Below are 14265 nucleotides of genomic sequence, written 5' to 3'. Positions count from 1 at the left end.
ACCATAGTCTTTAGTTCTTTACTTCAGCAAAGAAAGGTCAGGCCTGGCATTGTTGGAGCAGAGAGAGCTATCTCCAAACATTTTTTCACAAAGCTGCCATTGTACACTGCTCACATTACTCACAATACACTTCATCTCTGAATTTGCCAGATAAACAAACCGACTGTCAAACAGGACTCGATTACCGCAACTAATTTAAATAATATAGTCTCCAACTGTTGCGAAAATTCCACTCATCACAGCCCGTTATTGTCATTGTCCACAAACACAACAGTTATTTGAAGAAAACACTCAAAATAAGCCACACAGCTCTTACCAAGTTAAGCCAGAGTGACTTTTCAATTATGAACACTTGTAGTCTGAAAATCTGTCCAAAAACAAAACAAAGCAACGGAATTTATTTATTAAGACAATGGTGGCCAAGGCAAAGCATTCAATGGTCACTTTGTTAGGTACAGATGTTCAGTTGCTCATTAAAACAACCTTGTAGGATTTACAGATTGATGTGAAAAAGAGAAAATATCCAGTGAGTGGCAATTCACTAGCTGATAGGAAGGCAACAGCAAGTCAAATAATTACTTGTTAAACCAAAGTATGCAGAAGAGCATCTCTGAATGCCCAACATGTTGAACCTTGAAGTAGATGGGCTACAGCAGCAGATGACCACACCGGAAAAGCTTTGAATGATTTTGGCATAAACATGAAAGCATGGATCCACCCTGCCTTTCCAGTTCAGGCTTGTGGTGGTTGTGACGTAATGCTGCAGTGGACGTTTTATTGGCAAACTCCTCGCCTCTTTAGTATCAACTGAGCATCATTTAAGGGCACCTTAAACACCTTACCTGAGTAGTGTTGCCGGGCATGTCTATCCCTTTATGACCACAATGTTCCCATCTTCCGATGGCTGATTGGAACAGGATAACACACCAAGCTTAAAATAATCTCAAACTGGTTTCTTGAACATGAAAATGAGTACACTGTACTGACATGGCCTCAACAATCACCACATCTCAGTGTAGCAGAGCACCTTTGGGATGTGCTGGAAGAGGAGATTGGAGTCATTGATGTGGAGCAACTTTGAGATGCTGTCATGTCATTATGGAGGAAATCTCAGAGGAAATTTCCTGCAGTTAAGTATTTAGGCAGCTCCAGAGGAAAAAAGGTGGTCCCAGTCAGTACTAGGAAGACATAACTGGTGAGGCGCAGAGTGTGTTTATTGCCAGTATTGGCCACTCTGACATTTGGCAATGGTGCAGGAATAAAAAATACAGTCTTATTATGAGGAAAATCAAGTAGATGAAAACCAGACCTTCTACAAAGTGTTTTCCTTCCATCCTGTAGGGATGATGATTTTCAATACAGCGCAGTCCACATTTGAGAACTGCAAAACGGTGAAACACTGCATGATAAATGACAAACATGGCCCTGCAGTTAGGCTAAATACATTTTTTATTTTTAAAAACCATACACATTACTCGACAAGTTTCAAATGTAAATCCAATCACGATATCCATTTAAAATGCTCAAGATAAAACAGACATGAAGTACTTTTATTTCCAAATGTTAAAAGATAAAAAAATAATAATCCATAAAACAGATGGAAAAAAACATTCATTCCCATTACAGGAAGAAGCTACAGAACAAACTCCTCACATGGATTCCTCTCGCTTTTTTCCAATTTCTCACTCTCAATCCTAGCTGCTATTTTGTCGTCTGTAAAACAAGGAAAACAAACCATTTATGACTTTACATTTCCACCTTCCACTTCCCTGTCCACGGCCCTTCAGGTGAAGCCGGCCAGACGGCTGCAGGAAAAATCTGCAGCCCGCTGCCCGAGTTTATCCCTTGTGTGTGGTTGGCAAGCACCATCCCAAACATTTAAGCGTGTTCTAAAATGCAAACTAAAGAGAGGCCTGTTCTCTTTCACATCATTTGCACCCTGAGATGAATCTTCCAGAACAAAAAAAAATAAATAAATAAAAAAATCCCAAAACATTTTAGTGGCCAAAACCCCCGTTCCCCATAGAACACGATTGGTGTCAAATCATCCAAAATTTGTTAGGTATGATGAAAGGTATCATCAGCATTGCCATAAAAATACAAAGGTACAATTTTATTACGATTTGTATCAAAATTCTTTTTCCCCAAAGGAACGTTATGAAATAAGTACCCTGTGCAGATAGATACCAGTGTATGCCTCGGCTTTTATTCTTGAAAAATGCACAAATGTCGAATTCTTTAGCGCTTCCAGTACATCAGGTGTCAAAAATAGTTTTACAAACAAACCAAATGCAGCAACGTTTGTTATTAATAATGGTTTAAAGGAGTCTTCTGAATAGGGTGGTGGTTGTTGGTGGATTGAAATTTTTTAAAATGCCAACAATAGTCAGAGGAATAAAATTAATATTTACCTAAAGCGTAAAGAGAATGAAATATGAAAAATGGTTCACTTTGTTTTTGACCAAAGATGAAGATGTTTTTGCTATCTAAATACACAAGCTCTGAAGCAAAAAGGGGTTTTCCCCTCTCATTTAAATTAAATACTTTTTCTATGCCTGAGTAAACAAATGTCAGTATTCTACATTGGCGGGGAGTGGGAGGGGGGCTGAGAAAATTCAAAAATATAAATAAAATGCACCATTTAGGGGAAAAAAAGAAAGAAAAAGACCAGTGTCCGTATTTATCAAGCATCCAGAGGGAGGAAATCAGTCTCTGCTGTCCCCACATGTTAGATGGAGGATGACTTTGGTCCTGCTTTTAGCTGTGGAGGTCTTTTTTTTCTCTCCCCCCATAAGGAGTCTCCTAAAGGCGATAAATGATGGGACCAAGATTGTCTAAATTATTACTGAAGCCAAGGCACACTGACGTTTAGCCTATGTGAAGGTCTTACTGAGAAATAGACACACTCGTTCAGTAGATAATACAGCGCTAGTTTGAACTGCAGCGGTCATAAAAAAAAAAAAAAGAGAACAAAAAAGTTGATTAAAGTCATTTTGGTGCTTTTGGCAGAACATGTTTTAACGTTAACGCACCCACAAGGCCTTCGTCAAATTAATCTATGCTTGTGAGTGCAACATACCAGCTAAAAGAAGAGATTTTCATTTTATGGTTCCAAATCGGAAAGAAGAACTCCTACTTTACGCTTAAGCGGCTTCATAAAGGACCTTGTATCTGACTCTGAGGTAAGACTTTGTTTCCTCCTCCCAGCTTTCGGCAAGATAAATAAGAGCCTGGGATTATTTTCTAAACTCCCTTTAAATAACTGAACCTTTCAACATGTGGAAATTCCTGAACACAACATAATGACTGAAAAAGAGAATCCAGAACTCCAGAAGGTTTTGTGCACATGAAAACTAGCGAAGAAATGGAAGAAGTTAAATATTTATAGCGATGTTAGTGGACTAGAGGCCTTAATTATCTTTCCCGTCCCGTCTCCTGTGAAAACACCTCGTCAGATGGACCTCTTTTTTTCTATACAAGCCTTAGTGTTTATCGGTTTGGCTAGAAGGTTCTATATTTATCTACAAATATATAACAAATAAAACTTGCAGGCAAAAATAGTTAAGTTTCAATAGAAACACCCCTTTTTTTTTCCTGAAAATACAGCAGTATCTGAAATAATCCTCTCATTCGTTTCTTAATCTGTCCCAGTTTTCTGCATCATACATCAGGAAGCTCTTTGCCTACAAACAGAAAAAAAGTATCTACAAACTTTGTAAACAGACCTGCTTTTTTTCCCTCCAAAAACATAAATAACTCAAAATATTAACAGCCGATGGAGCAGAAATAAGTTTCAAAATGAGCAAGGGCCAAAGAGATAAATATACAACACCATTCAGATAAAAGAGAAGCTAAAGGTTCGTTCATAACTCTTACAGACGATCTTCAAGCCAGGAGGAGCACCTCCCTTTCTCAATTAAAATATAATATAATAATAAAAACAGGTCACTTTCAATCTTAGTTTATAGTCACCCCTTGTTACCGAGAAAAACAAGTGTTACCAAGGAGGGAGGGGTGAAGACAGAGTCCTTGTGTTGCAGTGGGATAATAATAACCAAAAATAAAAGAAGACCAAAGAATCCACACCAAGCCGTACATTCCTCTGAATGTTTGCTGTTCTTTAAGTCCAACCCAAGCCAAGCTCACACAAGACGCCGCTCTCCGTCTAACCCTTCGTCTCGACGCTCCTAGTGTCCGTTCGATTTGTCTGAGTTGAGCTCCTTGGTGGCGGGTAGAAAAGAGGTGGTGACGTGTGGAGCTGGGTCAGATCAAAGCGAGGTCTCCAGGCTGTGTAGTGGGCTCCCTGGGGCTGAGGGGGTTCCTGACTTGAGGCCCTCGGGGAGGAGGTGGTTACTGCTCTCCACAGCGTTATTGTTCTGGTTCGGGGAAGGAGAGACTGGCGTGGTGGGGGCAACGGTGGTGGCAGGCGAAGGTGTGGGTGAGGGCGGTGTGGGGGTAGCGTTGCGCGGGCTGGCCGAATTGCGCTTGGTGGGAGCATCGTCCTCCGCGTCTGTGTCATCAATGAGGGGGATATGGGGCTCAGAGTCCTCTATCCGAAATTCGGGGTGGGTCATAAAGTTGTGGATGGATGATCGCGACTCTGGCTTCTCCAACCCCTCATAGAGGGAGATGGAGCTGCGGAATGCCTTCACCACTCGGATCTGGAGGGAAGGAGAAGGGACAGGGAGCAGGAAAGGTGTATTTAGTCACATTCGGTAATGATAAGAGTGCGCCGCTCTATTTTAAAACCTGGAAAACACCACAGATAAAAACCACGGATTTAGGTTTTACTGGGCCAGAATAGGTGAGTTTTTAGGTGCTTCAAAACCAGAAATCTGTGAGGGGGGGAGGGGGACGGACTCCCAGAGAAACGTGCAGGTGTGCTGTTATTTCTAGTAGTAAAGTTTTATACTAATCTGGTGATGAATAGTTGTCTCCAACCATCATCTACGGTTCTAGTTGTATTTTAATGTATAAACAGGAGCAGCCCATATTCTTTCATTTCTGTCTCTCAGTGAATATAAAAATACCCAAAGACTAAAAATGAAAATGTATACTAAATAAAAATCTAAGTGAACACTAAAGATTAATATCGCCAATAAAAAAAAAAAAATGGTCTCAACTTTCTACGCTGCAAGAAAAGTGGGGGTTTTAATGTAAGCAGCACTGTGAATTGCTGCAGAAGTGCAGATTAATGACAGTTTATAGGAAAATCTTCCAGGTGGTGTACTGTATCCAAGTGCAATTTGGATTGTTGTTCACCCTCTAGAAGCCCAGGAGGGACAGTGACATGTAAACAGCAATGCTGTAAGCTATACAACTCACCGCTCCAGAACTTAGACCTGTTATTATTGGTATTGCAGACATTTCAATTTGAAGCGTTCCAGAGATATTGCTTTAAATCCCAAAAGACAGATGTATGCACAGACTGTACATAAGGAGTACTGTTTCAGAGTTTCCATCAGGAAAGTTGTTATATCCGGTGGCTGCTGTGGCCTGTGTGGGTGCCTGTGTTTAATGTTGCACTCCACTATCCTCCTGCTACAATGCTAATTGCCTGGTGACTCAGAACCCTTGAGTCCCATATGTGCAGCACTGCACAAAGGAGGAAAGATAAGGGAACCCAGGGAATACATTTCCCACTTCCAGCAACATGTATTGTGTAAATACTGTGTGTACGTCTGTATGCACTTTATACACACACACTTATTGACCATAGTAGCTGTACCATAGTAAAAGGTACAATGGAATTAAGCTAATGAATTAGGACAGCTGTATGCACTTGATGGGAGCTGCATTTTGGAGCTTTGTTTGGGATCAAATCTTGTTTTGGGAAGTCAGAAGTAAGGAAAGGAGGAGTGGGTGAAGTAGCACGGTATAAGCTAAACAACCCAGCTACATCAGCACCATCTATAGACTGTGTGGATGCATTGCACAGATCAGATGCCTGTTAATTGGTGCTAATAAATTCCACTCACATAAAGACTTTTTTGAGATAACTGCACAAACGCAGATTTTGGTGTCAGCGAAGCCAATAACTTTGATATTGTCTGGGTAATGCATAAAGTCCACTCAAACCAGCCTAACAATAGTAAACAGCCTCGTACAGTTACTGTGACAGGGAGAACAGTTCAAATCTGATCTGGTCTTTGTACCAGCTTATTAACATGTTTATTTCTTCCCTAAAATTGGGGATTGTTCATAAACTATGTGCTTTTTTGAGCCAGCCTCCAAGCTGCCATATGAAGTACTGCATTTGCATTTTGCAATTGCACAGTAATTTAATCTTTATGCCGTATTTGGTACAGAAGGAGCGAATGAAAATATAACGCTTCAAGCCATCACTGTTCCATAAAAGGCTTTCAATTGCAATCTGATGGGCTGGACTGATCAGATGTGCGAAGTGTGCAAATCGAATGCTGGTTGAATATTAAAGACTTTCTGAGAGACAGAAAACCTAAATCTGTTGGAGACAAAACCTGAAACTAGTCTTAAGAGTAATTAAAAAGCAACTTCAGGAAATCGGTCAATATCTCAGGGAGAGTACAAACCAGTGTCAAACTCGATGCAATGTGTTTTTTGTATTAGTATTTCACAAAACACTTAGTAGAGTCCTGTGTCTGATTAATTAAAATGCAAAAGGGAACCAAAAATAAATAAATGAAATGAGGGGAATGGCGTTCTTTCTACAAGAACACACCAAAAGAGAAAATAAGGGATAGAAGCTGGACACAAGAAATTACTGTTGTTGGGCATGCTGATCAAAAAGTAAGGACAGCTGGAGAAAAGGACAGATGGAGACAAAGAGAGTGAGAAAAGAAAGGAGTGGAAGAGAGACAGAAAGAGAGAGTGAGACAAAGTAAAGACTGAGGGTGAGAGGCAGAAAGAGGAGAGAGACAGAAAGACAAAAAGAGGGGTGGTCAGTTATAGCTTATGCTTGTGGAGTTAAAAAAAAAAAAAAAAAAAAAAAAAAAAGAAAGAAAGCTGCAGCAGCCAAGCATGTCTACAAGCTGGTATACATGTCAAAAACAGCACAAAGAGAGAGAACTCACAAACGAGACCAGAGACTTTGAACCCATGCAGAGCGCGGCGCTACCTTGTGTTCAATGGTAGTAAACCTTTGAGTATAGCCCATGACACATTTCACAGAATCTAAAGAAGAATACGTGGGGAGTCAGTGGTATTCATTGTTTTTAGGTCATTTTGGCAGCAACCTGCCCTTTGGACACATTTTGCCAACAAACAAGCTTTCACACACAGAAAATTGTCCAAATATTTTAAGGAAACCTGAAAGGAAAATATTAGGTTAATAATGAAGAATCCATGCCCACAAGCACCCATAAGTGTCAGGTCCAGAGATCTGAAGAAGTCGCACCTAAAAATAGAACTAAATGTTGCTGCAGCACTGCACGATTTGTCAATATTGCAGAGGCAAAAACAACATCGGCTCTGCTGTTGATGTGCCTGAGAAAAATCCCACAAGTTTACATTCAAGAGCACAGTCATTTATTCCATTTTACTCTTTTTGTGACATCTGTAAAACATTTAAAATTCCCTGCTCGTCAGGTGGTCTGTCTTTAAACTCTGAAAGAGAAAAACAAAAAGTGTCACTGTCAGCAGGCACAGGGTCGAAAGGAAGGAGTTTGGAAACACCACCATCAAATGACCAAATCCAGTCTCGGCACAGTGACCTTCCTATGTGAGCGGATGAATAGCGTGATGTTAAAAGGCCGTGCATCCAAAGACACCAGTAAATTACAGCTTATTACCACTTGATGCTATTGCGGCAAACCATTTCTTCTGGAAAAGCCAAGGTCTTATTTTCACCACTGACATTCAGTTCGTGTCTACTCTTTTAGACCGTGATCATGGGCATATACTCAAAACATTTACCTAGCTAGGGACTAGAGAGCTGCGACAAAGACCCATGAGTGCTACAGAGGCACAAGGCAGACTGAGGCAGCTGCAGACAAACCTGGAGACTGTCAACTCAGAATATAACTTGTTTTTTGTTTTGTTTTTTTAAAAATCATAGTAAATACACATCACCCCCCCGAAATAACAGTAAACCTTGTTCATTTCTGAGACCAAAGCAGAAGCAGAACAGAAAACATGATGACACAGAGATAACACCTCGACAGTAGAAGCGACCTGGTTACAAGGTACATATATATAGAGCAGTGTTATCGAAGCAATATGGAAGATGTGGTTTTGAGGTCTTTTTTAAAGAATACAGGGGAGAACATTAGGAGAAGCATGAGAGAGGAAAAGTGCCAACGTTAGGTGAGAAGAAGAGTGGAGAAGGAAGATGTTAGAAGAAGAAATAAAAGTCTCATGCACTAGAGGAGAACACGCACTCACACCCCACAGTGGCAGAAGCGGTGTTGGCGGCAGTGGCAGAAGTGGTAGTAGTAGAAAAGGCTACATGTGTAGGGCTAGAAACATTGGTTACATCGTGCTGTTGTTGGCTGGAGTTGGAGGCCTGCCGCCTTAGAGCCCCCTGAAAGGAAGTTCCACTCTGGAACGCACTCACTACATCCATCTGCAAAGAATCAGACAGCGTGACAGGAGAAAAAGCCCAGAGGAAATAAAAACACAACACAGCCAGAGGAGAGAGAGAAAAGAGAGAAAAATAAAGAAAAGGCACCAGTAACCATAAGAAAAAAATGGCACTTTGAAATTGGATTTAGACATTATAATTAAAAGAGAGAGGAAAAAGGGGGACGGTTGGGTTTAAAGGCACTGATCGGAGGGAGCTCTTACTCCAAAAATCTGACCTCACTTTCACTCTTTTCTCTGCAGATTCCTTCCATACTTCCAGCTATAGCCATGCCAATACTCTAAACATTCAGCTGTTCTATCGTGCTGTCCATCCAATCCAATTGCTTCTCATCAGTACCTTCAAACTAGATTTAGCAGATAGAGTCAGACTGAGTCAAATAAAAAACAAAAACATAGGCAGAGGACCCTGCTTTAGCTCAGAAGCAGAACAGAAAAATTAGAGAAAGGCTTTTTTTTTTTTTTTAAGGGCACAAGCCATTCTTTAGGAATGCCAAGAGAAAGAACAAAATAGATTTTAAGCTGGAAGAGCAGTAGAGAGTTAAAGGGTTTATGGCTTTTGATTCCCTTGGTGTTGGGGTGTGGTGGTGAGTGCTGCACGTGAAACTGCTGAGACTTGTCACCTGAGTTTGGATGCGATTGAGGCCTCGGAACCACAAGATCTGGCCTCGACGAAGCTCCCGTTCAGCATGGTCGATCTCATCCATGTCCTCCAGCTCCTCCAACTCTTCGTCTGGGATCTCCTCTTTTTGGGTGCCATGGCCTGCTGTTTTCAAGAATTTTAAGCGGCTGGTGGGTATTGAAGAGATAACCTGGAAGACAATGAGGATACAAGTGAGCAACCGTGACTCCTGATGAAGTTTTAGCCCCCCGTGCAGTTTAATCATGGCTTGTTCTGCCGTGATTAAGTTCATCGCCGACATTAAGCGGACAGTGACCATGAAAATTTGATGGCCAGTTCAATAACATGCGGTTTGCTCTTGGGCTCCAAGCCCCTCCCACTGCTGATGAACAGGAGGATCCTTGCACATGATCACATGCAGATGCTGTTCAGTCAATTTAACAAGAAGGCAAAAACTTTACTCCTCAAGCACTAGCCACAAAGATCACAAAGTGGAATGCAGATGAGTCAGACACATGTCTGGTGATTTTAAATCACACAATGTCATAATTAGAAGTTATCAGATAACACCCCCCCCCCACCAAAAAAAAAAACCCCAAACCAAACAACAACAACAAAAAAACAAAACAAAAACAAAACCCCCGACATTGCTCTGGACATTAACCATTGCTCTGGTCTGTGGGAATACAATCCACTACGAGGGTTCCACACTGTTTGGCTAATATACAAAATACAAAAATCCATCTGGTGTAAAAATGGATCCATCCAGTATGGCAACCCCTTATTAAAAAGACAGCAGCCAAAACAAGCTTACGGTAATGTTACCCATATTAACTGTAACTGTACAGCCTGGTAACACTAAGGGTTTCTCCTAAATATGTATTTTCAAAAATATGTAATTCTCTGAGTCTTCAGATTTTAAGATACTGAGGGTGCATTAAGAATCTACCGATGTGCCAAAAGATCCCAGTCGACTGTGTCACGCGGCCTAGAATTGAAGACTGCTGAACTCCATGCACCAACAGGTGTGTGAACACATGTTGTCAGCGTCTATTTAGGGGACCGACCGGCCTTTAAGGAAAAGAACAGAGCAATCGCTGCTTTGGAACCAACAATCTTGGTACTTATTCAATTCAGTTCCTCAACTCTCAGCTATGTGCTTTTATAGGACTTGGTGTAGTCCCATTTATGTAAAGCTGGTGACGCCAGCTGGCAAAACTGATATTAATATAAGTGCTGATCAGGATAGATGTGAAACAGAACAACATTAAACATTCGTTATGAACCTCCAGTCATTACTATAAACTGCAGTGAGCGATCTCACCCTTCAATCCTTAGAAAAAAAACCAAACTATATTTTTCAACTCATGTATAAAAGGTAAAGAACTCAAAAAGTATAATATTTAAATTTTAAAACATGTACCATTAAACTACTAATATTTTACTACATTTAAATAACTTTTCAAAATTGAAACAACTGCAAAAGAAATAACTTTAATAATCCCCTTAAAGGTCAAATTAAAATAATAAAACTGAATAACTTTGATGACCACATGTGTTTGTGGTAGCTACCCCCCCCCCAAAAAAAAAAAAATAAAAATAAAAAAATCAATCAATCAACTACTAATTACTAATCTCTTCACAGCAGCGGGACATAATGTACTGTTACACGTCTCTGACAACACCCTGTACCTACTAGATTAGAGCTGACACATGGGGGCAGTGTAATACCGCATTTCTGTACCTTGCCAACAAAAGGTAAAGCTCAGCTGTACTTTCATACCTGTCCCCACAGAAGAGAGCCGAAGCCTAAGAAAGTACACCACAGCCACTGGTCAGTCGTCAGAGCCACGCAGCTGAATGGCTTCCCTCCAAACTGCACAATAACAATCTATGAAAAAAATAAAATAAAAAAAGGAGCAAGAGAGGGAGACTTAATCAAAGTGTAAAACCTCAGATTTCACCTGTGCAGACTGATGCTTCAGATAAGTCTTAGTCTACTGTACCTGAATAATAAAGGTACCCAAGACAATACTACAGAAGATTGGGTTGTTGAAGATGCCTTCAAAGACATTCCTTTCACCGTGGATCTTACGGGCATTGATCTCATTGAAAAGCTGCATCATTACAAAGGTATTGAAGACAATGGTGTAGTGTTCTGAGGGTGGGGCATGGAGGGGTGCATTCCTGCCACTGTCAATGTCCAACAATTTCTCTCCTACAGAGGGGGGAAAAAAAAATATCCCAGTCAAGAAAAAGAAAATCTTGGATAACAGTGCAGGGTACAGAGAACATCTTCAGACACAAAACCCTTACCAGCAAAGAGCAATGTAAAAATGATGACTAGCTGATAAACTCCATGACCCAGGATGTTCTTCATCATGGTGCGGGAGATAAGAGGTTTGTTGCGGCCGTATGGCTTCCTTAGCAGCAGGGCTTCTGTAGGGGGCTCTGTGGCCAGAGCTAGTGAAGCAAAAGTGTCCATGATCAAGTTGACCCACAACATCTGTACAGCTTTCAGTGGAGAGTCCTAGTGCAAGAGAGCGAGTCGCCAAATCAGGTTATGGAAATTCAGATCATCTATTAAACACATTTCGATCCCCACGAGCCAAATTACACGTTTATGAGCTGGAGCAGTGGCTGCACTGAGGAGTACATATTTTGTTATGAGGTGTAAGATTGATGGCAGGTAGGAAACAAACAAATCTTTTTCGTAATGAACGAAGACATGAGAGCCAGGTAAGCTGCTCTTGGATACTGTTGCATTTCCACAAGGACAAATTTCCAAATTTCCAAACATTATACATAAAAGCCTTTATTTCTCCTCAGTTTATTGCTGGATCTTCATTCCCTCTGCTTCAGCTCTTTCAATGTGTTGCCCGTGGTACCAAGTTAATTTCCATTCAGAGCATAACAGTGAAATAACTCTTCAGACACGCAATAAAGAAAAAAAAAAATCAAAAACAAAATAACCCTACAATATCTAGGTGCTAACCTGTGTGATGCATGCTCCTGTAAATGCTACAATGACAGCCACCACATTGACCGTTAGCTGAAACTGAAGGAACTTGGAGATGCTGTCATAGACGTTTCGACCCCACATGACAGCTTTAACGATGCTGGAAAAGTTGTCATCAGTCAGAATGATGTCAGATGCCTCCTTGGCAACATCTGTCCCAGCAATGCCCTGGAGACAACAAGATGATCATTAAGAATCTGTTCCAGCTATCCACCAAATATTTAACAAGATGATTAAGTGGCCTAAATTCTGACTTCTTTCTAGTTGACTGCCAGAGTTACCATGGGATACTGAGCAAGATGTTGATGTTAAGAATGACCCAATTTATATTTATGATTAAACCTTATTTAAGAAATTATACACAAGTAACTTACCATGGCGAAACCAACATCTGCTTTTTTCAAGGCAGGACCATCATTCGTACCATCTCCTGTCACTGCTACTACTTGTCTCTGTTCTACCACTGTGCTATCAATAATACCTAGAACAGAAAAATGTCAAACTTTAAAATAAAACCGTTACAGCCTGAAAAAAAGAAAAGAAAAAAAGGCTAGCAGCAAAAGAAGAAAACAAACAAACACATTAGTTCACTTTTTCCATTTTTACCCATGTCAGAGAAACATAACTACCTTTGACTAAGGTGTGTTTGTCTGTGGGGGAAGAGCGAGCCAATACTCGAAGTTTGGGCCAGATCTTGTCAATGCGTTCTTGTTCAATCTAGAAACATGAGACAAAACCCTAATAGAATCCAAACAGCACATCTGCAACAGTCTCTGAGGTACACTATTTTGCTGTGGCCCACCTCTCCCTTTTCATTGCGTATCCTGCGATTGAACTCTTTTCCCTCCACGCAGAGGAAGTCATCTCCAGGCTGTAGGATGCCACACTTGGTGGCGATGGCTCGAGCTGTGTTGATGTTGTCCCCAGTCACCATCCGCACGGTGATGCCAGCACGCTGGCATTTCCTGATAGCATCTGGAACCTGAAGGGAAGCACAAAAGCACAGGAAAAAGAAAAAAGAAATATCACTAGGGATCATCAATCTAAGTGTTCAACTAAAAAGGATGAGATTTGGAAATAATGGGCCCCTTCGTTAAAAAAAATATGAACCAAGCCCAGCACACCTGTCCAGTACATAAAATGGCAGAAAGCCAACTAAATGAGCGACAGTGAAGCATCTAGCAAGAAAATGACCTAACTTTTTCAGGCAAGGATTGTGCTTTCTTGTCTACTTGTAGGATGCAATGTACAGATGGCGCCTTTGAGGTGTAGAAGTTGCCTGGATACGTTTGCATGCAAACTAGAGAATACTCTGACATCTGCACCGAGTCTCAGGTACACCCTGATGACAAACATTTATGTCACTCAGATCCTAGAAAACCCTTGTGTACATACAGATATGGAAATTATAAAATTGATATAACAAATGGGTCCTCCTGGAGTAAGCGCTCCCTTTAAAGAAATAATTTTTTTTGCTTTGCTTAAAAAGTGTGTGTGCCCAACAGTCCAGTAGATGAATAAAGCTGACAACTGACAAATAAAGCTCTTTTACATGTGCTTGTTAAATGCTCAAAAAACTTAAACCAACAGCTTGAATCACTTTATTTTTGGAAACTAGATTCACCTCAGCTAGTATAGACTGCTAAATTAGGTCTATTGTTTTTACTGTTTACATTCACCCATCATTTATTTTGTGTTGCTTCCAAACCACCTGAAATGGAGTCATTGATGTGGCTGAGTTTAGTTAAAATGGTTGGTCCACAAATTGAGTGCAAACTCTGCAAACAGCAGTTTCCATAGAACTGTCAGCCAACTAGAATTGACGTATTCTAATGTTTGATCTAATTATGGTTTCTTAATGATAGACACATCATAGTGTCACCAATTCCAGCAATCTGCCAGTATCAGCAGTGTGGCCGTTTCTCCTTCATACACGTTTGGACAACAATCATTCTAAATACTTCTTTTTGAGTGCAACTTTGCAACTAGTGAAGTTGTTCAATGTGCCACATCAAGCAATGGGTTCTGACTCAAAGCCAAAAGACGGACCTTCAAATGAAGTGCA

At 40.7% G+C, this 14265-nt stretch overlaps 1 protein-coding gene across 3 annotated transcripts in view; it reads right to left on the bottom strand.

Moving 5' to 3' along the window:
* Positions 1-1431: 1431 nt before the first annotated feature.
* Positions 1432-14265, bottom strand: part of atp2b1a (ATPase plasma membrane Ca2+ transporting 1a) — a 39872-nt gene continuing 27038 nt past the window's right edge. The window contains exons 13-22 of one of the 3 annotated variants that reach the window (XM_086270382.1): positions 13003-13182; positions 12830-12917; positions 12575-12681; positions 12177-12368; positions 11498-11711; positions 11188-11399; positions 10965-11072; positions 9183-9371; positions 8453-8542; positions 1432-4661 (exon numbers count right to left, since the gene is read on the bottom strand). In XM_086270382.1, coding sequence (XP_086126508.1) covers positions 4269-4661; positions 8453-8542; positions 9183-9371; positions 10965-11072; positions 11188-11399; positions 11498-11711; positions 12177-12368; positions 12575-12681; positions 12830-12917; positions 13003-13182 — 1773 coding nt within the window. In that variant the 3' untranslated portion in view covers positions 1432-4268. Of the gene's footprint in view, positions 4662-8361; positions 8543-9182; positions 9372-10964; positions 11073-11187; positions 11400-11497; positions 11712-12176; positions 12369-12574; positions 12682-12829; positions 12918-13002; positions 13183-14265 lie in introns of all 3 variants that reach the window. The other 2 variants (XM_086270384.1, XM_086270383.1) reach the window with 2 other exon arrangements.

This window comes from Aulonocara sp. 'chitande type north' Nkhata Bay, linkage group LG17 (genome assembly GCF_057382095.1).
Source record: "Aulonocara sp. 'chitande type north' Nkhata Bay isolate Kocher_YH1m ecotype deep benthic linkage group LG17, A_spYH_male_GT1.1, whole genome shotgun sequence".
Taxonomy (NCBI): Eukaryota; Metazoa; Chordata; class Actinopteri; order Cichliformes; family Cichlidae; genus Aulonocara; species Aulonocara sp. 'chitande type north' Nkhata Bay.
This window is presented reverse-complemented; position numbering and strand designations above follow the sequence as displayed.